The sequence below is a fragment of the Lissotriton helveticus genome, chromosome 10, assembly GCF_964261635.1.
Source record: "Lissotriton helveticus chromosome 10, aLisHel1.1, whole genome shotgun sequence".
Lineage (NCBI taxonomy): Eukaryota > Metazoa > Chordata > Amphibia > Caudata > Salamandridae > Lissotriton > Lissotriton helveticus.
The window spans coordinates 104285985-104309204 of NC_136071.1; the positions used below are offsets into that span (position 1 = coordinate 104285985).

The following is a 23220-nucleotide window of genomic DNA, read 5'->3' on the forward strand; positions in this document are numbered from 1 at the left end:
AGTCCATCCACTCCCCCTATGAAGAACTTAATAATGCAAGTAGGTGTCAATGAAAACAGACAAGAGGTGGAGGCACAGTCTTCCCTCCCTAATTTACGGCTAAGGGAGGTTACCCCAGGGATCAAGCTGTGATCATGGAGTATTGCAGGTTTAAAATAAAAAGTGAGTGACCGAGTTTGTGAAGAATTTACAGACAGACATGACATCTTCGTGTTTCAAGAAACCTGGGCCTCAGCCACTATATAGATCAGGCCATACAAATCATAGTCTACAAGTCACCCCATCAGATGCCGGACGTCTGTCAGGTGGACCAGCAGAAAGGAGAAAGGCCTCACTAGCCCATAGAGTAAGATGGCTCAATCATAAATCTACTGAGTTGTTGGGGGCTAGAAATCGACTCAACATTTGGTTCATTCATAATCAGATTAATAAACATATACGATGAGTTTATGGAACAATTCGATAGTAACAACCATCTCATTCTGGCTGTGGATTTTAATGTGACCTTTGAACCTATAGAAGTAATTCAAAATCTTACAAAGGAGGAAAAGGAGGAAAGAAGCATTCCTAGACTGTCAATCTGCACCTAAAGAAAAGATCAAAGGTAGTACTGCAGGTTGTTTCTTCAACAATACTTCATGGCTTACACATGTACAATGGTCGCATGTTGTCCGATCTGAGGAGTAACCACACTTTCAAGAGGGGATCCACTAGTAGCAGAATTGATTACATCCTACTTGACTTAGATTTCTGGCCTAATTTACAAGATATGAAGGTCATTGAAAAATCTGCATAGTGATCATAATGCTTTATCAATTTGAGAAACATTCCCTTACTGACCTGTAATCATAAGCCCTGGTCAGCTGATGTTCCAATTTGTTATTCTAATAATCAGAGGCAAGTTAAGTGCCCTGTCATATATTCAGATGATAATAAACTGGCTCATATCTATACTGCAGTCATTTTTGCCTTAGGCTCACTCAATGAACAGACACAAGACGATCGTCTTGTTATGTCTACTTTTAGTGAACTCATAAATTCAATCATGGTTCACTTCTATAAACATCTAAATGTGAATGCGTTTAAACCCAAAGACACCCTATGGTACAACACACACTGTGGAAACGCTAGACAGAAATTAATGAGCTCTGTGAAAAATGGTAATAGAGCCAATATTGCAGAAGGGAGGAAACAGACAAATGCGCAAATGCGCAAACTAGGGCTCCGGAAGAATGGGAGGAAAAGCTTTGGAGTACTCTGGCCGAAACGGCCTCATTGAAAGATGGCAGGACTTTTTGGCTTTTACTAGCTAATGGCACAAAACTCACCGAAATGAATGAAGATGTTTATATTCACGCCCATAAATGGGTACAGTATTTAATATGGCAAAGAGGTGGGCTTTGTTGATGCTGAAGATCATCTGGCCACAACCCAGGTTAGGGAAGAAGTTCCTCCAATTATTTTCACATTGGAAGAGACATTGATGGCCTTAGATAGCAGAAAAAAGGGAAAACCCCAGGTTTAGATAAGATACTTGGTGACCTTTATAATTCTGAACCAGTTGTATGGGGCTATATAGTGAATTTGATATCGAACTGCATAGCTTGGGGGGCTGAGATACCGGAAACCTGGAGGGGCGCCAAAATCATCACAATTTACAAATAAAGGTGACATAGACAATCCAGCAAACTACAGTCCTATTAGCCTAGCTGACAATGCACAAACAATATTTATCAGGCAGATTTTGAAAAGGGTCCAAACTTAAATGGAGGCGAATTAAGTTTGGTTATACCTACAGGCAGGGTTCAGGTCACATACAAACACTATAGACCAAGTAATTTGTTTTATTCTAGTCGTTTGGAAAACTGTTGTATAACAAGGGGCATTTGTATGTAGTGTTCGTTGACCTGCGAGCAGCATTTGATTTATTTCCACAAGGGAAGTTGAGGGCTGTATTACAAGATATCAGGATGCCAGTAAACCAATTACATATAATTATACACGTTTACAGCAATAATCATGCCCACGTAAGATGAGGTAGGAAGGGTGAACTAACTGATCACATAACATCAAAAGGGGCATCCAACTGGGATGTGTGTTAGCTCTGACCCTATTTACACTTCACATCATTTGCCACACTGTAAGACTGTAATGGTGATTTTCGGAAACTGGCAAACCAAAGAATCCCTTCGATTTAGATTCGTTATTAATTTCAAAAACACCAATGGGTTTGCAGAACCTTGTGAATTGGTTTTTGATCTCCTGCAATGAGTAGGCTTGGAAATGAATGCACCCAAAACCACATTTATGTCCTTTTGCCCACACAGGTCATTTAGAGGGAAATTGAAACTAGCCTCTTCTCATCTAGAACAGGTTAACGACTTTGGCGGTTTGGAGTTGAGGATTGCCAGCTCACTAACATGGGCATCCCAAATAGCAAAAAGCCAATTGACCCTACACCATGCAGGTTCAACGGTCCTGAAGAAACAAAATCAGTCTAACTTCCAAACGATTACACCAGCACTAGAAATTTACCACTCTAGAGAGCTTAGCCGGGCTCTGTATGGAATATGGGGGTGAAGCAAACCAAGGTATTAGGGAAATGGAGAATAGATTTATGCGAGCTGTACTTATGCTGCCACACAGCACCCCACTGATTCCAATGCGTTTAGATCTAGGATCAAAGACTGTATCACATAGTAGCCCTTAAACCGCTGATTTACTGTCTAAGGGTAGGGAAGAGAAAATCCAAGATTACCCTACTTCAAGAACTCTTGGAGGTGAAAGGCTAGAATAACTCTGGTGTATTATCATGGCTTTGTTATATCAAGCACTGGATTTACAAACTGGGTCTTTAACCAGCTTGGGATAACCCCGAGTGGATTACTAAACAAATGCCAAACCAATTAAACTCAAGTTTTTGGAGGTACATTGACGAGAGCTGGCAGTCAAAATCAGATATTGGCTCCTAAATTGAAAGATTTCTAAACTTCAAATGTAAATGGGGTTCAAGCCATTTTTTGATCAAATTAAACCTCCTCAAGAAAAATCAACACATTTTTTTTTAGATATGGTACTTTGGCCCTGAATAATCTGAGACGCAGGTGGCAAGAATGATCTGTCTCTTCCACCTGTCCTGTCTGTAAGGCAAAAACCAAGTACGATGAGCACTTTCTGTTTTTTTGTCCTATTTACTACGAGTTGAGAAAACCTGGCTAATTTCATTATGTCATGTTCTGTCCATAGATCTTTTAACTAAGATCAGAAACTACAGAGTGGATTGTATAATGAGTGTATATATATATTTATTGTTCGCATGGCGCAAATAATGCAAACATTTACAAATTTGATTTATAACAGTTATAATGACCATTTTATTGAGCTTATATGCAAGAAGAAAGGAAGAATGTATTTTATCCTTATATTTCATTGTAAATTATGATGTATGTATTTGTGATTTGATGTTTTATCGATGGGGATATTCGCAGAATAAATAAATAAATACTACATCCAAGGATTATCTTCTGACTTTGGCCTTTTGTTCACTTTCAAGCACATTATTGCTGATACTCCTCATCAATTAAAAACAGTGTGTATGGGTTTTCTTATTTTTTGGTACCCGCTAGGGACATTATCTTCCACTGTGCCCCCACTCTCAAGAAAATCATGTGATATTCATCAAGGACTTATAAATTTGGCTATTCCCTCACTAGTTTTCTTATAACTGAGCTGACTGTACCTACCTGGCAAACACCACAGTAGCTTGCTTGCTGTGAACTTATTGAAGGACCCTGATTTAGCCAGTACCCCAACTTCTGACAGACATCTAGGGTATCCCCTCTCCTGGGCACCCAGAGCAAAGGGTCAACACAGGCAACAGTGTCACCTGTTTAGATCAAGAAGGGCAAAGAGCTAGATACGTATCCCTACTGCAACAACATCCTGCACATGTCAGGTTACTCTCCAGCATGTTATTTACTCTACATAATCACACTCAGAAAACAAAAACACTCACTTCAAACTCCCACAGTATGCAACTCTAACCTCATCCACATCCCAGTTGACACTACATGATATACTATTCACCTCATTCTTATTAATGCACGCTCTTCAGTGTGCCATGCTCCAGACATCACACACCTCATCACAATTCACATCCCTGATGCACTCTTCATCACAGAAACAAAGCTCACTCCACATCCTCACGTATCAAAGGTGACTTTGTGCTCACAGGCTACAGCATTCAAAGAGCAGATTGAAAAGACCAGACATCCAAAAGCCCTGTGACCTTGCACGCTTTGACCTGAGTACTTACTGGAAATCTTCATTACACGGAGTCCTAATCTTCCTTGTTCTAATCTTGAGGCCACTCCCAGATTTAGGCCCTAATTATGAATACATACGAGTGCGACAACCTCCACATTGCGGAACCGCCTGCGGTATTATGATTGCGGCGGTCAGAGAGCCACGAGACTGACGACACCGTTGGGATCAAGGTTCCTGCTGGGCCAGTGGTCTTTCAATGACAGGATTATAATGACAGTGCCGCAGCCGGCACCTCCAAGCAAATTCCGAGTTGCCATTTCACCGCCCTTTTCATGCCGGTGTAATGCCGCCCTGGATTTGCACCACCCCCCTTCCTGCAAGGTGTGGTATGTATGCCAGCACATGCAGGAAGGTGCATTCCGTGCTCTGAGAGCGACGGTCTGCCTGTTAGGCTCTTTGATGAGCCTGACAGACTGCCGCTCTCAGACCACCGGCCAGACCAGGAAAGAACTCCTGATCTGTTGAGCAGTCGCACCAGGGTTTTGGAGGATCCACAGCGGACGGCGCGTTGCCCCTTCCGCTGTGGGCACCCAAACTCTTAACTAGGCCCTTAGTTATTTTTCATTTTTTAAATCGTCCTATATGGAAGGGAAATGTGGTATAATCAGTTTTCTATTATTTCTAGTTTTATTCAAGAAAAATGTGTAATCTGTCTTCAGGCAACCTTTAAATTTAACTTTCCCAAATTTCACTACACATCAAATTATAGTAAAAAGGAATGCTTCTGCAAGGCGGAGTGGAGGACTGACAATATCAGAAGATAATAAACTATGTATGTATATATTGCCAGTCTTTTGCCCTAACCAATTTGTTGCAAAGCTGCTGGTTATAAATATCTACTTTAACCCTCAGCTTGTGAAAAACAACTATAGATACCGGAAAACACTTGAGGAATTGGAGCAAATAATGGATGCATATGGTCAATTGTTTTTGTAACAGGGGACTTCAACCAAACACTACTGCCATTGATGAATCAATTCCCCAAATATTGAGGAGTCAGATTTGAGCCATATTATCCCTCAGCCAAAAATTCTATGAAAGAAAAAACAAAGAGCACCAATATTCAAACTAGGTTTACATATGACCTTTTGGTAGACTTCGGATATAGAGCGCTCAATGGAAGATTAGCAGAAGACCAGCTGGTTGTACCAACTTACCGAGGACCCATGGCCTCCACCACTATAGACTATACATTTGTGTATTATTCATATTTCCACCTGTGTAAAAAGCTATGCTATCCTACAAAGACCTGAGAGTGATCACGATCCTCAAAGGCTAGTCATCAACATCAAGCATGACCAGTGGACGGCTCATATAATGGTTAACAGTGATAGAATGATTGCTGTTAAAGGTAAAAATCTCATCTGGAACTATACGCTAAAAAGCAAAGCATCTAACCTAGGTGGAGCCTTGTAGGATGGGTATGCCCAGATGTGGGTCCCTTGCTCACTGAGCCACTGGATTCAAGCTAGCCTGGCTGAAGAAGGGTGACATACCCTGAAACCGGTCCCAGGATGCGTCTTTCAGGTCCAGGGAGGACCTGGCCTGGCAGTTCGGTCTGGACTGTTCCCATGGGGCACAGGGTCAAGACTGAGTGATTTGCATACGGCTGGGTCCAAACTGGGGTGGCGTAGTGGGCAAAAGAACGATAGATTTAACCCAGATCTTTTGACTGGGGGAGAATGTGTGCATTGTCAGCATTCCGTCCATCATTTAGTTGCTGTAACACTTTTCGGCCTAAGTGGGATGGGTATGCCCAGAAGTGGGTCCCTTGCTCACTGTGCCACTGGATTCAAGCTAGCCTGGCTGAAGAAGGGTGACATACCCTGAAACCGGTCCCAGGATGCTTTTTTCCGGTCCAGGGAGGACCTATCCTGGCAGTTCGGTCTGGACTGTTCCCATGGGGCACAGGCTCAAGACTGATTCGCATACGGCTGGGTCCAAACTGGGGTGGCGTAGTAGGCAAAAGAACAATGGATTTGATTCAGATCTTTTGACTGGGGTAGAATATTTGCATTGTCAGCATTCCGTCCATCATTTGTTTGCTGTAACTCCAATTGGGAAAAAAGCACGTATGCAGAAAACAACACTCTATGCCTGTTTTGTGGATTATCCCACAGCATTCGATAAGGTTAATTGGAAAAGGCTGTGGAACAAGCTTATAGCATGGGGAATCGACCGGAACCTTTTGAATTTTAATATTGAATTACCCTTTGAAACATAAATACAGGTAAAGCTATCAAGTGACAATACTCTATCGCCTAAGTTTTGCTCCATTATTATTCTTCCTGTACAATGCTGACCTGAAAATGTCAGACTGGGGTATTCCTCCAAAGTTAGGAGGTACAAAAATAACATTCCTGGCATAAACAGATGACCTGGTGATTCTGTCTCAGACGCCGAAAGGGTTACAACACCAACTAAATCAGCTACACACTTATAATACAGTAAACGGTCTAATCACCAATCTCTCACAAAAATGATGACCTTTGGTCAGCAACCAAACGCCAAGGGCTGGGCACTAGGAGGAATATCAATCGAAGTAGTGAACCAATACGAATACCTCGGAGTGATCTTTGATAATAAGTAATCCTGGTCGAGCCACCGGCCACTAGGAAATCGAAGTCAGCAGTGATTACCAGATCGGTATTAACATTCACGGATATGTGCGGAGGAAAAGCGATTAGCCCATCGCTCAAAGCACTACATATGAAACTAGTTCCATATTTATTATATTCATCCCCAGTAATAAGCAACAAGGTCATCTTTAGTTTTGAATACATCTTTATGAAATGCATATGTAACTTATTGCACTTACGGTTGGCACACCCACACTGTATTATGAGATTGGAACTTGGCCTAAAATCCCTGGTATCACTCCACTACATTGAACGTGCTAAGGCCGAGCCATCTTCACTAAAGCATCTACTATATGAAGAAATGGGGAAACCTACCTATAAAGATACAGAATTGCACATTATATTGACGGGACGAGGATCCTATGATTTACCTGACCTACGGGTACTGGGACAAATTAACTATTTCGTCCACAAAAACCTTATCCACTACATGTTTACTATTAAGCAGTGGGTCTTAGATCGGACACAAGCTGCAAAATACAACCACATGGACTTAGTAATTGACACTTTTACTGCACAGAGCCAAGAATATCTAGGACTAAATTTGCTGTGCCATGTAAAAAAAGAAAATTCTAAGATTTAGACTATTATACATGCCGATCTGGGAGTTTGAAGGGAAATGGAACCCAGCTCTTAAAAGAAATACAGCCTGTCGTCTCCGCGGCTCTGCGGTTGAATCCCTTATACATATTATATGTATCTGCCCTAAACTGTTGTCTATAAGGAAGATATATTTATGCTCCTTGTTTAAAAATGCTAAAATAAGAGCAACTGCGGATGCTGTTAGATGCTGTTTTAGGCTAGGACAAGGCAGTGCACAAATAATGATGATTACATTTTTAGATCAGGCCTACAGAACACTATCTGCATGATTGCATGTATACCTAAAGGGAAGCAGCATAGATTTTATTCAATAGAGTGTTGGACTTTCCTTTTGAGACAAATGGCCGGCTGCATAAATTCAATGAATTGTATGCGCTTTGCACACTCGGCAAATCAGCACTTTATCACATTAGTGAAAGGCAGTAGACTGAGCTAAAGATGGTTGTAAATGCAGTAGTAGATGGTTGAACAATGTATGCAAATTACTGTTGAAGTCGGAACACAAACAGAATCATATTCTTGGAGGTGTATGTATTGAATTGGATCGTGGTAAGCTAGATTTATATGCATTTTGCACACTTGGCACATAAGCACTTTACCATATAAGTAAAAGGCAATAGGCTTAGCAATAGATGGTCATACATGAAGTAGTAGATGGTTGAATAATTTATGAAAATTACGGTTGATGTCGGAGCACAAACAGAATTTTATATTTGGAGTTGTGTGTACTGAATTTGATTGTTGTAAGCTAGATTTGTAAGTTTTAATTGCAGAATTTCATTTATTCTATAAGATATTTTTTATATTATATGTGATCCACATTTTTATTGTAATCATTTGATAATACAATAGACTTGATTATTTTTATTATTCATGTAGGGGAGGTAAAAGAAGGATATCTTCCCTCAATTCATCATGTAATTTACCAAGCAAGAATAAAGATCTGCAAAGCCCTCCACTCTTTTGGAGTACTCTGAGTATTGAAGATTATTGGTGAGTACTCTTACTAGTATCACCCCATTCCCCTTCCTTGTCCTAGTCTATTATTGTGTGGATATATATAGCAAACAAAAAAGGGCACTGCATTCACATATACAGGTAGGTAAGCTGGACATGTTCGTTTTTTGTTATAGCAGCCAAGGAACAAGCAACACTCAAATAAATGGAAACTACTACTTGGCACTTCTTACTCTCAGCTCTTCGGTCAACTAATTTCTTGTAAGCTAACATACCTACCAGTGGTAGGATATGTTCCCATGATTTATATTTATCTGTAAATGCACTCGTACAATGACTTTTGATCAATTAGAAGGAGAATGTATACAGTGTCATCTTTTCCATCCATCCTGGAGCTTCCAGATCTCAATTTCCCTCTACCTGTTATTTTTGGGTCAACATGCTGAGGTGTTCAGTATTTTGTCAAGAGTGCTTTTCATCCTAAGTTTCTACATGCAAGGAGGAGCCAGAACAGCAAACCAACTTCCCAATGTTCAAAGAGTAGAACGCAAAAGGTGAGATAAAATCAACACTTTTATAATCTGGTTTGTACTGTCTCAGAAATATATTTTACCTTTGTGATACTTAAGCAAATACTGGAAGATCGAATTTTGAAGGCTTGGGATGAGTTGGTTGGAGATGTCATTCAGGAAATTGGCTCTGTAAAGATAATGATAGAGGACATGTAAACCTTTGAAAACAAAAGTAACTGTGTGTGGCTGTACAATAAAGGTGAATTTCTTTTAATTTTTTAATTATCCATATTAGTAAACTTGATTACAAAATCATTAAGCACAGCAAATATAATGTTTATATGCCATCAACCATACATTTCAGAAATAACCCAACCAAAAAAAAGGAAATGCGTCCATTGAAATTCTGTTAAGGATAATCAGAAATCAGGGTGAACATGTAAAAACAAATATACATATATTGAATGTGGAGTACCTTAAATATTACCTCATTGATGCTGTACCACCAAGTGGAGAGGGGGTAATAGGGAGAACATGCTATGCAAATTGGAAACACGCTACATTTTAGTGTTAGATTCCAAACACCCAGATGGTCTCAATACAACAGAAGATCTGTAAACCTGCCTCTAAAAGAATGACATTGTACAGAACTGACAATTTATTAATCAGTAATCAGTATCACAACATTAATAATTGTGCAGCATGTGCGAGCTCTGACAAAATGATTAGGGGTCTAATTAGTGAGTAAAAATGTAAAAATGTATACACATTTTGGATTTAATAAAGAAAATTGATTTGATATATATTACAATCTAGATGTCCAAAAGAAAGAATGATGAAGGCAACAATGTACTTATACATGTATTGGGCACAGAACCAATGACCATATAAGCTGCAAAACCCATTCATGAAAGTAATTGTTTAAGTATAATGCAATTCCAACACTTGAGCACTTTATACTATAAGTAGGCGGTGACCAATCAAATGCACTTTGTATTATATTTTTAGCACTTGCACTTTAGGCGGTCTTAATGCTTACATAGGAAAACAATCATGTTGTAGTTAAAATCAATCACACAGAAACAAAATCCCACTTTGGTATTTTGTTTTTTAAATTTAGAAAACTTTAGAAATTTTGCCTCATGAATCCGCCATGCTTGACAGAGCCATACATCAACTTTCCAATACATTGGCAGGAACTGCCTTGACAGTGCTTCCTGTCAATGGTTGAAATGTCTGTCGGGCTGACAGACATTTTCAAATGTTGCTACCGGATACTCCATCAGGGTGATTGAGTAATTTCTCTGATGTCCTTGCAGAGTACACTCTGTTCGCCAACATCAAAATCAGCGACAGCATCCCGTGAGCATGGGAGGTAATGAAACGTGAGAGAGAACGTATGAGAGTGTGAATCAGAGTACAATACTTAGACCTCTATGATTATCACAATTTACTACAAGTCCATTTAACACACTCATAGTTTAACAAAACTACATACCCCGCAATACTTCCTTTGAATTAGATATGTGCTATATAACAATAACTCCAAAAAGCAACATGTTTTAGACACAGTTTTTATCTATTTTGGAGGTTATGCAGCTGAATACTGTATGAACACTAACAAACACTGATTCTAAAAAGTTATAATTAAAACACTGAGGAAATACCTCTTAAATACATAGAAAATAAACATTGAAAACAGGAAAGCCTAGATATACTGATTTATGTATGTATGCTGGATGTGGTCAGAGGAGTGGCTAGCGGAAGTTGGGCTTGGGCGATGGTTTGACCTACCCCCCTCGTCACTCAAGTGTATGGGATGATTGTTGTGCCAATTACAGATCGATGATGGCCAGCTGAATTAGTGTGTACTAACCAAATTTGTCTGCAATCCAGAAGGGCAGTGTCTACATCTGAGCTTGAAACCAGGAACCTTTGTGTGCCTACGGGAGGTTTCTGAGGGCATACTTGGGGTTTCTAGGACTGGCTAGAGAAGGGTTAAAATCAGTTGGTGGTGACTGAAGACTGGCTAGGTCTCTTGAGAGCATTCTTGAGGTATCTCAGTATATGCCTACGGTCTCTAAAGGTGCACTGAAGACATTTATGCCCATTTAAATCAGACTATAGGTCTCCGAGAGCACACTTATGGATTCCAAGGGCATGCTAGAGGTTTCTGAGGGCACAGCAAGCATCTCTGAGAACACAGCTAGTTCATATAAATTCTGAATTTTTACATTTAAAGGCAGGATGATGGGGTCAAACAGACATTTCTAATGAAACAGCTTGTCTGGCATCTCTGAATGTCATTCGGCACTGTCTGACAGTGGCCTGGGTTTTTCTTAGGCTACAGTGAGGTTGATTGGTGAATGGCTGAGGGTTTCTCATTTGGCAGCCCTCTGACCATGACCTCTTGTGAACACCAGCAACTGCCCATGTTAGAAAATCGCGCTAGGGGATGCCAAATCGCTTTTGCTCACATATTCTGGAACCTCCGGGGACACAATTTCTGAAGGACAAGATATGGGCCTCTGAGACATTCTGAAGAACTTTGATGGCCTGTTACATTTCTGTATGGGCTAATTAAGGTTCTCCAAAGCCAGCTAGTGGAATGCAAGGATCAGTTGTAGGTGGCTCAGAGACCACGCAGGAGGTTTTTGTGGGCACACCAAGTGTAACAGCGGTGGGTATTTGAAAGCAAAATTAGAGTCTCTGGTGATGTAGAAAAGGCTGCTGAGGGCCAACTGTGGTTGTCTGAAAGCAACACCAACAGTCTCTGAGTGATATTGTGGGACCTGTTGGGGTATCTGAAGGCATGCTGAGTGCCTCTGGTATTGTCTAAGGACCATATGATGATAGCTGAAGGTGGTCAGTGGGTTGGCTGTGGCAATGTACTGATCAATAGGTTTTTCAGAAGCTCTGCTGGCAATGTCTAAGGTATTCTGATACCTTTTGAAAGACATCTCGTGGTGTCTAATACCTAGCTGGTGATCTTAAATGTGGGCTGAGATCTGGTTTCTGTATCTCATGACCAAGTCTCTTTAAGGCCTTTCACTGCACACCGAAAATGTCTAAAAACTGGTCTAGGGTGTGCGAGAATGAGCCAGATGTGTTTGAGACTTAGCTGTGGGTGTTTAATGGCACCTTCTAGGGCATGGCTGAGGGATCTCTGAACATACTTTACGTAAGTGCCTTGGGATGTTGAAGGACGAACTGGTCTGACTAATGGACAGTTTATGACCTACATTAGTGAGGCAATGGTTTCTGGTAGGGGTAGATGGATCTCGCAGAGTTTAATTCTGTAGAATTACACGGAGTTACAGAAAGACTATGTGATTCCGCAGTATTCCGCCAACGGGTGGAAAATGTGCAGCTTTTGCTGAAATTTAGCACAGGTGGTGTAAGCAGTGCTGAAATCAGCACAAATGCATCATGCATTGCGCAAAAGCGCGCGTCCATTCGATTTCATTTTGCTGCTGCTCGACTGGAAAATGTAGAGTGGCAGAACATTTACTCATACAGCAGCCCTCTGACCATGACCATTTGCGAAGGCAGGCTAATGCCGCTTTGGAAAATCGCACTAGGGGATGCAAAATCTCACTCGTGCTCGCATATTCTGAAGCCTCATGGGAGAAAGATTGACGGAACTTGACCAGAACTCAACATTAAAGAGTAACACAGAGTGGCCAAAATTCTGCCAATTCCGCTGCTAGAACGGAACATTCCTCCCACTACTAGTTTCTGGGGGCTATATGGAGGTGACTGAAAACCAGTTGGGGGTTTGGTACCTCTCAAAGTCAGGTCCGATTGGCTATTGTAACACTGGCATTTTCATGGTGGGCTTGAGGCCACAGGGGCTGATTTCAGAGTTGGACTGGCTTTCAAATCCATATGAAAAATCCCTCATGCCTGATTTTAGTTGTGGCCTCCTGCTGTGGGATTGGTTTGAACATTTTTCCCAACGCGAGCTAATATTGGGTTCTAGTCTGGTCCTTCTCAAAGGGGCACCAGTGATGTTTAAGGGCTAGCTGAGGGTGTATGAAGTAGGGCTGTTGGAAGGAAAGTATCCAGATAACTTTTCCCCTGGCAAATCAACTCCGATGGTCCTAGGTCTGTGAATAATTTTCAGATTCCGAACGATAGCAAGAAGGGTCCTAGGTCTGTGATTAATTTCAGGATTCAGATGGACAGCAAGAAGCACAAACATGTTAAAACCTGCCCTTCTCTTTGCCTGTGCCAGGTCTGACAAGAGATGTGTCTTAGAAGGTTAAATGTTGCTTAAAATGTATCTCTATTGCTTCTCGGCCTTTTGGCTATGATCAGGTGTAGTAAAATCTATCTCTGAAATGGGCTAGGCTTAAGCCTTGGCTTTTATGGACATGAGCTCCGATTTGTACTGTGCCAACATACCGATTCTGTGGTCCATATTTGATTGCATGTAATTGGATTGTACAACAAATTTTTTCCTTTAAAGAGTGCATCGTGATTTATTAGCTAGGATAATGCATGGAGCCAGAGGTAAGTGCTCAGATAGTTCTGCCTTGTCGAGAGCCGTTAGTCTGGGTGGTGTTCTGGCTCCTCCTCTATACACTATATATGTACCAACGTGATAGTTCCGTGAGGGATTGGAGAAGGGTACTAGAGGGGGCAATAAGTGCCCAGCTATACGCTGTAACACAGGCAATTCAGTCCTTATGTCTATACCTGCAAATAGGCTCAAGAATTGATTTGATTTCGACTCGGTCGAATTGCCATTCCTCTTTGCAGTCCTCCACCATTTGGGGTTCGGACCCAAATTCTGCTCCTGGGTCCGCTTATTATACACTAACCCACTCGCAAATGTTGTAGCTAACAAGCATATCTCACGGAAATTCTCTTTGAAATGCGGAACGTGGCAGGGCTGCCCTTTATCGCCACTCCTTTTCGCCTTGGTCCTCAAACCATTGGCAGCATGGATAAGAAATTACCCAATTATCCGCGGACTTCACTCGGTGGAAGGGTGGGAAGACCGCATATTCCTCTATGCTGAAGACATTTTAGTGTACATAGCGTCCCCCAAACGTTCCCTCCTTAGACTCCTAAACATATGCGGGGTATATGGAACAGCTTCCGGATACACTATTAACAGGTGCAAGTCCGTGTTATATATCCTACATGGGCCTCCCCCTTCATTGCCAAGGGGATGTACATTGAAAGTGGTCACGGACGGCTTCAGATACTTAGGGATCTATTTCACATCCGACCCAGACGACTTCATGACGAGAAACCTTCAGGAACCATTGCAGAGACTGAGACGTGATGTCAAACACTGGAAATCATTGCCGCTTACCTTCCTGGGAAAGGCAGCGCTTTTTAAGATGATGGTGCTCCCCAGGTTTCTCTATGCTCTCCATAACACTCCCTTTAGGGTTCCCACGTCCTACTTTAGAGCAATAGACTCTGAGGTAAACAGTATTCTATGGGATGGGAAACCTGCCAGGATAGCAGCGTCAAAACTGGTCAGAAGCTGGTATGATGGCGGTATCGCACTTCCAAATGTCCAGACATACTATTGAGCCGCTCAATTAGCAGTGATCAATCAATGGGTCCATTCGCCTCATACCGATTCCGCGTACCGACTGGATAGGCATACCCTGGGTACGGGAGGGTTCAATCGGGTGCTCTGTAACAAAAAGCATAAAGTAAATTTACTGGGGCCAGCTGCACACACTGTCCACGTTTGGCATGTAGTAACATGATCCCTGGGATGGGCAGATAAATTAACGCAACAAACGCCGCTGTGGAGCACAGGCCGACTGGGCACTCTGGACAAGAGTAAGGGATTTCAGAAATGGGATGCAATAGGGATTTCCCAGTTGGGCGACCTCTGCAAAGGGGGAAAAGTAGTCACCTTTGCTCACTTACAAGTACAATACAAAATGAAATGAAATTAAATGAAATGAAAATGCAACTTATAAACGCGCTACTAAGCCCGAAGGCATCAAGGCGCCTAACCAAAAAGGGAATCATAAAAAGGCAAAATCTAGAGCTAAGGGTAGGCTGTGGCAAATAGCCAGGTCTTAAGAGCCCTCCTAAAAGCTTGAATTGAGGGTAGGGACTTAATTTCATCCGGCAAAGTGTTCCACAACTTCGGAGCAAGGCTCGAAAAAGCTCTGCCACCCCACTTGGCTCTACGAAAGCGGGGAACTGATAGCAGAGATTTATTGGCAGAGCGCAGAGTTCTGGAAAGGGTATAAGGGACCAGCAGGTCTCTTATGCCTCCAGACCTGTTTTTAGCCAGAGCCCCATAGATCAAACATAGGGACTTGAAGGAAATCCTGGCCTCAATCGGAAGCCAATGTAATGTCTTTCTCGCAGCAGTGGCTGAGGCACGCTTAGGTAAATCCAGTACAAACTTGGCCGCAGCGTTCTGCACCATTTGAAGTCGCAGTAACAGACCCTTCTTTATACCTAGATATAAGGCATTGCAATAGTCAAGTCTGGAACCTATTAGTGCGACTACAACTTGCTTTCTAGCTTGTGGGGACAGATAGTGCTTAATCTTCCCCAAGATATTTATTATACCCAACATGTGGAGATAGTCCTGTTAACTTGCTGACCCATCCCCAAGGTGGGGTCAATCAAGACTCCTAAGTTCCTTGCCAGGGCGGTGGGTACAGGACAGACTCCCAAAGATGTAGGCCACCATTCCGCAGACCAAATGTCCTCCTTACCTCCGAACACCAGAATTTCTGTCTTCTCGCCATTAGGCTTCAATGAATTGCAGATCATCCATTGAGCGACTGCCTCCATACAGTGTCTAAAATTGGAGGCAGCAGAGATGACAGGTTGGGCGAGAGACACCAGAATCTGAGTGTCATCGGCATAGGAGACTACCTCCATCCCATATGATCTAATGAGCCTGGCAAGTGGGGTCACATAGATGTTAAAAATGGCCTCCACTGAGTTTTTTCGCTACCTACAAATCAACCATGCACTGGAGGCAGCCATTCCACTAGACACGATCCTCCCCAAATCCGCTCCATTAGAGGACAGACTCCTGACAGAGCGCATGGACAAAAAAGCGATCTCCCTGAAGTACCAAAAGATCGTCAACAATCAGCCAGACCCACTGGAAAAACTGAGGGCACAATGGCAGACGGATGTGGGCGACCTGGACGATGTAGATTTGCAAGAGGCGATAGAATCGCCAAGGGTAGTTGCGGTTTCCTCTAGGCTACGCCTCATACAGTTGAAAGTGCTGCACGGGATCTACTTTACTAGAGTGATATTAAACAAGATAGGTAAAACCACTGATCAGAACTGCCTGCACAACTGCGGTGATGAAGGCACCTTTTACCACACGCCGTGGGACTGCCCAGTAATGAACACCATTACCGAAGTTAGCACTAGTCCTGTTCCGCCTGAACCAAGACGTCTCCTAAACATGTGGGAGCCCACAGACCTGAATCACACTGCCCAAGCCTGGGCAACACTCGGTATGACAATAGCAAAACGAAATGTGGCCAAGCATTGGGGGGTGGCTGGGACTCTACTCCTCAAAGATTGGTGCATGGATATGGATATGGTCATGGAGGACGAAAAAGCCACTTATGTTCACAGAGGGTGCCTTAAAAAATGGGAAAGAATGTGGGGTTGGTGGAATAACTTCAGGGGAGGTGTCCGCGCCCCTTCGATAGCAGGTCCGGCGTCAGACAATGAGGAGTGATGGAAGAGTGGGTTATTTAACACAAACTATATAATGCGTGCCAGATGTATGCTATACTTAAATTGTTGTCAAGCACAATGGAAACAGTACTAGTATGTACGGAAAAACCAACCAATGTCAATGCTGCAAGTCTGATTCAATAAAAATGTAAAAAAATAAAAAGAATTGATTTGATTTGATTTGCATGCTCCCTACATGGGCAATTTAGATCTGTCCTCTAACCGTTTAAAACTATTATTTTAACCATGGGCCAAAAACACTACTAATCAAAAGATATGCATATCAAAGGGCACGTTTTCGAAGACAGTAACTTCTTTTTGTTATCTGGGCTTATCTTTTGATAACGCCAAAGGATGGACTAATCTTCACCAGAAGGCTATCTTACACATGTGCCTTTGGGGTCTGTGTTCTACTTTGCTGCATGTGTGGTCCAAAAACCCATTAACCCAATGAAGATGCTCTATCGTAGTAACTGTGTTTGTAGAATATCCTGTGGTGCAGGTGTTTAGAGCTACTCAAGTTTATTCAGCTTACAGGCTGAAGACAATATATTCTTTGAACGATAATTGAGCCTTCCAACCAGTACTTTTCATTGTGTATGCCATAAGGATCTGAGCTTTGGTTATTTCATGGAGAGACAAACTGTGTCCAGTCATAGGGGCCGATTAGGATGGAGTAGGAGGGACCGTCCGCATGGGCAGCGGCGGTCCCTCCATGGCAATTAGGATGTGACCGCCAGGGTGGCGGTCACATCCTCTATTATTAACATTGCGGCGGGTGCAGCTTCAAGCTGCACCCGCCGCAATGTTAAAAATGCATGTGTTGCATTTACATGCACAAAGCGGCAGGCCCCGCACGGTGCCTGCTGCTTTGTGTACGCAAATGCAGGGGGGTACCATAGGTACCCCCCATGTGCACCCCCCACCCCCCATTCACCCAGGGGGCCCGCAACGGGCCCCCAAAGTGAATGTCCGTATGCTTTTCCATGGCGGAAAAGCCGCCGTGGAAAAGCATATTTACACAAACATCATAATATGGCGGACGGTGTCTCATAGACACCGCCTGCCATGTTATAGCTTTTCCGCCGCGGTCGGAAGCCGACCGCGGCGGAAAAGCGGCGGACGGAATTCCAGACCCACCAGCCATCCTAATTTGGCGGTGGGTCTTTGGAGTCTCCGCCGCGGTTTTTCTGCATCCTCCAGGCCGGCGGACATTTCCGCCGGCCCAGAGGATGCGGAAAAACCGCCATCCTAATCGGCCCCATAATGTGGATGTCTAATGTGTAATCCTAAGGCCAATCTTACAGTGAAATGATTGAACACTGTATTAAATTGGATGCTATCTATAGGATTCCTTGGTTAGTGTATATTAAAGAAGTGTGTGTTGAATTGAGCTGTCCTGAGCTGTATTTTAAAACATGGAGCAGTTAAAAAACTATAACACATGGGTTACTAAAAGATTTGTAGAAAGAAGCAATGTATTCAGAAATTTTATGAGACAAGAAAATCATCTATAAGGATATATTTTGTTTTAACGACAATTAAAGATTTAGAGCCCTATTTAGCTCAGCTACAAAACATGTATGAAAGAAACCGACTTACTAGATTCAGAGTGGGCATAGCGCTTCATAGGCTGTCTTTTACAAAAGTTTGGGCATTCACTACTGCTGAATCTAAATATCCTTTGTTATAACATTCAATCATGTGCCTTATGTTTATTTGCAAAGTTTTCAGACTTGTTCATCCCAAATACTTAATTTCGTTATTAAGATATGAGAAATCCATGAATCGTTGAGTGGCTTTTTTGTACTTACAAATGCTGCCCTCAATATAAATCTGGTTTATCGTTGTATAATTGTGGTATATCATGTTTATATTGCATATCGTTTATTACTGTATTCTATATTTTATTATGTTTTACATGGAATTTCAGTATACTGAAATAAAGTAATATGAACTGAACTGAACTGGAGTTGAGTGGAAAATGAACTTAAACAGCTATCTGAACTTGGACTTTTTAGTCAAAGAGTTTGGTTCTATTTGCATTCGTTTTGCATTTGAAGTTTTTTGTGAAACAGCAGAAAGCATTCTAGCATGAGCGCTCTACTCAAGAAACCCACAGCGGACCCCACCGAACTCAAGAATTACCGTCCCATCTCGCTCCTCCCGTTCCCGGCCAAAGTCATCGAAAAGACCGTCAACAAACAGCTGGCCGCCTTCCTCGAGACGAATGGATCCCTCGACCCCTCACAGTCTGGCTTCCGAGCCAACCACAGCACCGAGACCGCCCTCATCGCTGCCACCGATGACATCCGAACCCTGATGGACAACGGAGAAACAGCGGCCCTCATCCTCCTGGACCTCTCCGCGGCATTCGACACTGTCTGCCACCGCACCCTAGTGCAGCGCCTCGGCAACATCGGAATCCAGGAGAAGGCACTGGAATGGATCACCTCCTTCCTCAACGGAAGAACACAGAGAGTCCGCCTACCACCGTACAAGTCAGAGGCCACCGAAGTCATCTGCGGCGTCCCTCAAGGATCCTCGCTGAGTCCCACCCTCTTCAACGTCTACATGAGCCCCCTCGCGGCCATCGCATGCCAACACAACCTCAACATAATCTCCTACGCCGACGACACCCAGCTGATCCTCTCCCTGACCAACGACCCCACCGCCGCCAGAGCCAACCTGCAAGAAGGGATGAGAGATGTAGCCGAGTGGATGATGACCAGCCGCCTGAAACTGAACTGAGACAAGACGGAGGTCCTCATCCTGGGCTCCTCGCCCTCCGCCTGGGACGACTCCTGGTGGCCCCCCGCCCTGGGCACCGCACCCAAACCGACGGACCACGCACGCAACCTGGGCTTCATCCTGGACTCCTCCCTCTCCATGACCAGACAAGTCAACGCCGTCTCCTCGTCATGCTTCAACATCCTACGCATGCTACCGAAGATCTTCTGGTGGATCCCCACCGAGACCAGGAAGACTGTCACCCAGGCCCTCGTCACCAGCCGACTGGACTACGGCAACGCCCTCTACGCCGGAACCACCGCCAAGCTCCAAAAGAGACTCCAGCGGATCCAGAACGCCTCAGCCAGACTCATCCTCGACATCCCACGAAACAGCCACATCTCCGGACATCTGAGAGACCTGCACTGGCTCCCCGTCAACAAGAGAATCACCTTCCGTCTCCTCACCCATGCACACAAAGCCCTACACAACCAAGGCCCGACTTACCTCAACAGCCGCCTCAACTTCTACGCTCCCAAACGCCATCTCCGCTCGACCAGTCACGCCCTCGCCGCCGTCCCCCGCATCCGAAGAGCGACAACAGGAGGAAGGTCCTTCTCCTACCTGGCCGCCAAGACTTGGAACTCCCTCCCGACCGACCTGCGCCTGACCCAAGACCACCTCTCCTTCAGGAAGAAGCTCAAGACCTGGCTGTTCGAGCAGTAAAGGCACCCCCCCTCCCAGCGCCTTGAGACCCTACGGGTGAGTAGTGCGCTCTATAAATGTCTTGATTGATTGATTGATTGATTGAAGCATCACTGAATTTGTGTATATAAAAAATGTGCATTTAAAGTACAACAGGTATTTAGTAAGCCATGCATGTGCACTTTTGTACTTTTCCCTATCATTTTCCATAAGGAGACTCTGCAGTCTTGTGGAGATCTCAGTATGGTACAGTATAAGAAAAATATAAAAAAGTTTATTTGACTCAATAAAAATATACAAAATATTTTACGTCAAATATTAATGTAAATTAATTTTATATATGTATTTTAAATGTACAATAAAAGAAAAAATGCTTCAGCACTCATACTTTTTTTAATGAATACCTTAATTAATATGCATGTATTAAAATCAATGAACATTATTGTTCTGAATTTTAAATTAAACATTAAATGACACACATAAAAAATAATATGCTTTATTAGCATTTAAAAGTGATGTGCAGAATAAAATACAAGTAATTTTAGTATAACTTTAAAAGGTTATATTAATGTTTGCATTAAAAAAAAATTTCAAATATTTTGAAAAGAAATAATAAACATTTACTATTTGTATATAATTTTTAGCAGTATATTCAACTCATTTATATTTGTAACTAATAATTTTTTTATATCATTTAACATTATTTCCAATGGGGTTTCATTTAAAGTCCCTGCCTCTTTTGTTTTTGATTGGATGGTGTTGCATTACCAGTGGTTGGCCTTGTGTGGTGCTGGACTTACTACTTCTTTGGCCCACCCCACAGGTAAGTTGCACTTTTTGAATAACTTTACACTCAAATTTTGTGAATAGCCAAAACGTAGCTAACTTACTCAAAAGTGTAAATTACATTAAAGTGTTACCTTTGTGAATGAGCCACTAATGCTTTCAAATAATTGCAAAAAATAAGCATAATATTATGAGTCATATTATTTAGACATATATAGTAAAATACACAAATAAATGTAAACATATTATTAATCACTAGCTGTACCCTGCCACGCGTTGCTGTGGCTCAGTCTGGTTAAATGGAAGAGAAAGACAAGAGTAAGCGCACATTTCTAATATGTTTATTTTCACAATGCTTGTGGGCACACAATATGTATTTGTGACTATTGTCACGTTGTGTATATTTAAACATGCGCTAATGTTGCAAAGTGAACCAACTCCTCCCCGCTCCCTCCACCCACTTCCCGGTCTGCCATTCTGACACCAACTGTTCATCCTAATATATGTAGACTATTGTCTTTATGCGTCCTTTCTTAATGTTACAAAGTGAACCAACTCCTCCCCCCTCCCTCCACCCACTTCCCGGTCTGCCATCCTGACAACAAATGTCCTTCCTAATATATCTAGACTATTGTCTCTATGCGTTCCTTGTAGTTGTTACGCAGCAACGAAATCGATAGGGTCTGTTCGGCCTTTCGATTAAAAACACGCGCGTATTGGACACACGCGCATTCAAATCCAATGTTGTGTATATATAAACACGCGCTAATGTTGAAAAGTGAACCAACTCCTCCCCCCTCCCTCCACCCACTTCCCGGTCTGCCATCCTGACACCAACTGTCCATCCTAATATATGTAGACTATTGTCTCTATGCGCCCCTTGTGGTTTTTGCGCAGCAACCAAATCGATAGGGTCTGTTCGGCCTTTCGATTAAAAACACGCGCGTATTGGACACACATGTATTCTAATCCCGCGTTGTGTATATATAAACACGCGCTTAATTTAATCCAATGTTGTGTCAAAATTTTAAATCAATCGATGAAGAACGTTCGGAGATTTAAGATTTTGAACAAACGAACATTGAAATTTTTATGTGTCTGTTCGTGCTTTCGATTAAAAACACGCGCGTATCCGACACGTGCGTATTGTAATCCAACGTTGTGTATATAAAAACACGCCCCTATTCGAATCCAACGTTGTGTCAAAATTTCAAAGCAATCAGTGAAGAACTTTCGGAGATATGCGATTTTGAACAAACAAACATTTACATTTTTATTTATATAGATAGATGAAATATAAAAAATAACACTATGCACAAGAACATCATTAAAAATAATATAAAATAATGAATAAAAAGTAAATTACATTAAACTAACTTGTTAAATGAAAAACAAAAAATATATAAAAAATTCAAATACGAGAATTGGACATGGAGAGGTGAAATTCACTACTCCTACTTCAACCTGAGAAACAATAGGGAAAGTATCAGAAGTTTGATGTAGTATTCAAACTCCAATCTAAGGAAAAACAGGGTGTGTGTTGGACTTAGCAGGGGTTACATTTACAGTTGCCCAATATCAGTAGGGAAAGTGCTGGACTTTGAAGGGGTTATATTTATAATTCATCACCAACGTAAGCAAAAGTAAGGAAAGTGTTGGACCTTAAAGAGGTTAGATTTACTATTCTCACCCCAACGTAAGCAATAGTAGGGACGCCTTAAAAGGGGCCTGCCCTGTCACATGTAGCTCACACCTGGAACTGACCCCTCTATTGTCCTTCAAGATATCAAGCCACCAATTCCTGTGGGAGAAGAACTGCCCCCAGGACTGGTTTTAAGTGACCACAGGCTAGGGTTTTACTAATTTTGCTGGCCACACCTCTAGGGTGGACACAGAACCTCTGCACAGGGGAAAAAGATTGTGCCATCTGGGTTTTAGGTAGAGAGGGGGCACTGTGGGATTGACTGCAGTAGGGCACACAGGAACTGCTGCAAAAGTAGGTAGAGTTACTCTTGGGAACTTTCCCTATTGGTTAGGGAGGAGCCAGGAGTCACTCCCACTCACATTCATAAAAGAGCACAGTTGGGCACCCTCATCACAACACTATTGGACTTGTGGAAGACAGAAGAAGGACAGTACCTACCGCTGTGACCTTTGAGGGGAACCTAAAGCACAGAACCTGTTCCCACCTGTACCCAACACAAAGAGGTGAACTCCAGGCTTCCTTACCTGAAGGTGCCCACCTTATTAGTTTAAAC

At 42.6% G+C, this 23220-nt stretch overlaps 1 protein-coding gene across 1 annotated transcript in view; it reads right to left on the minus strand.

Moving 5' to 3' along the window:
• The window catches only part of LOC144783948 (uncharacterized), a 376042-nt gene that overhangs the window by 222854 nt on the left and 129968 nt on the right, over window positions 1-23220 (minus strand). Inside the window, exon 23 of the mRNA XM_078662677.1 lies at window positions 9139-9224. Coding sequence (XP_078518803.1) covers window positions 9139-9224 — 86 coding nt within the window. The remainder of the gene's footprint in view (window positions 1-9138; window positions 9225-23220) is intronic.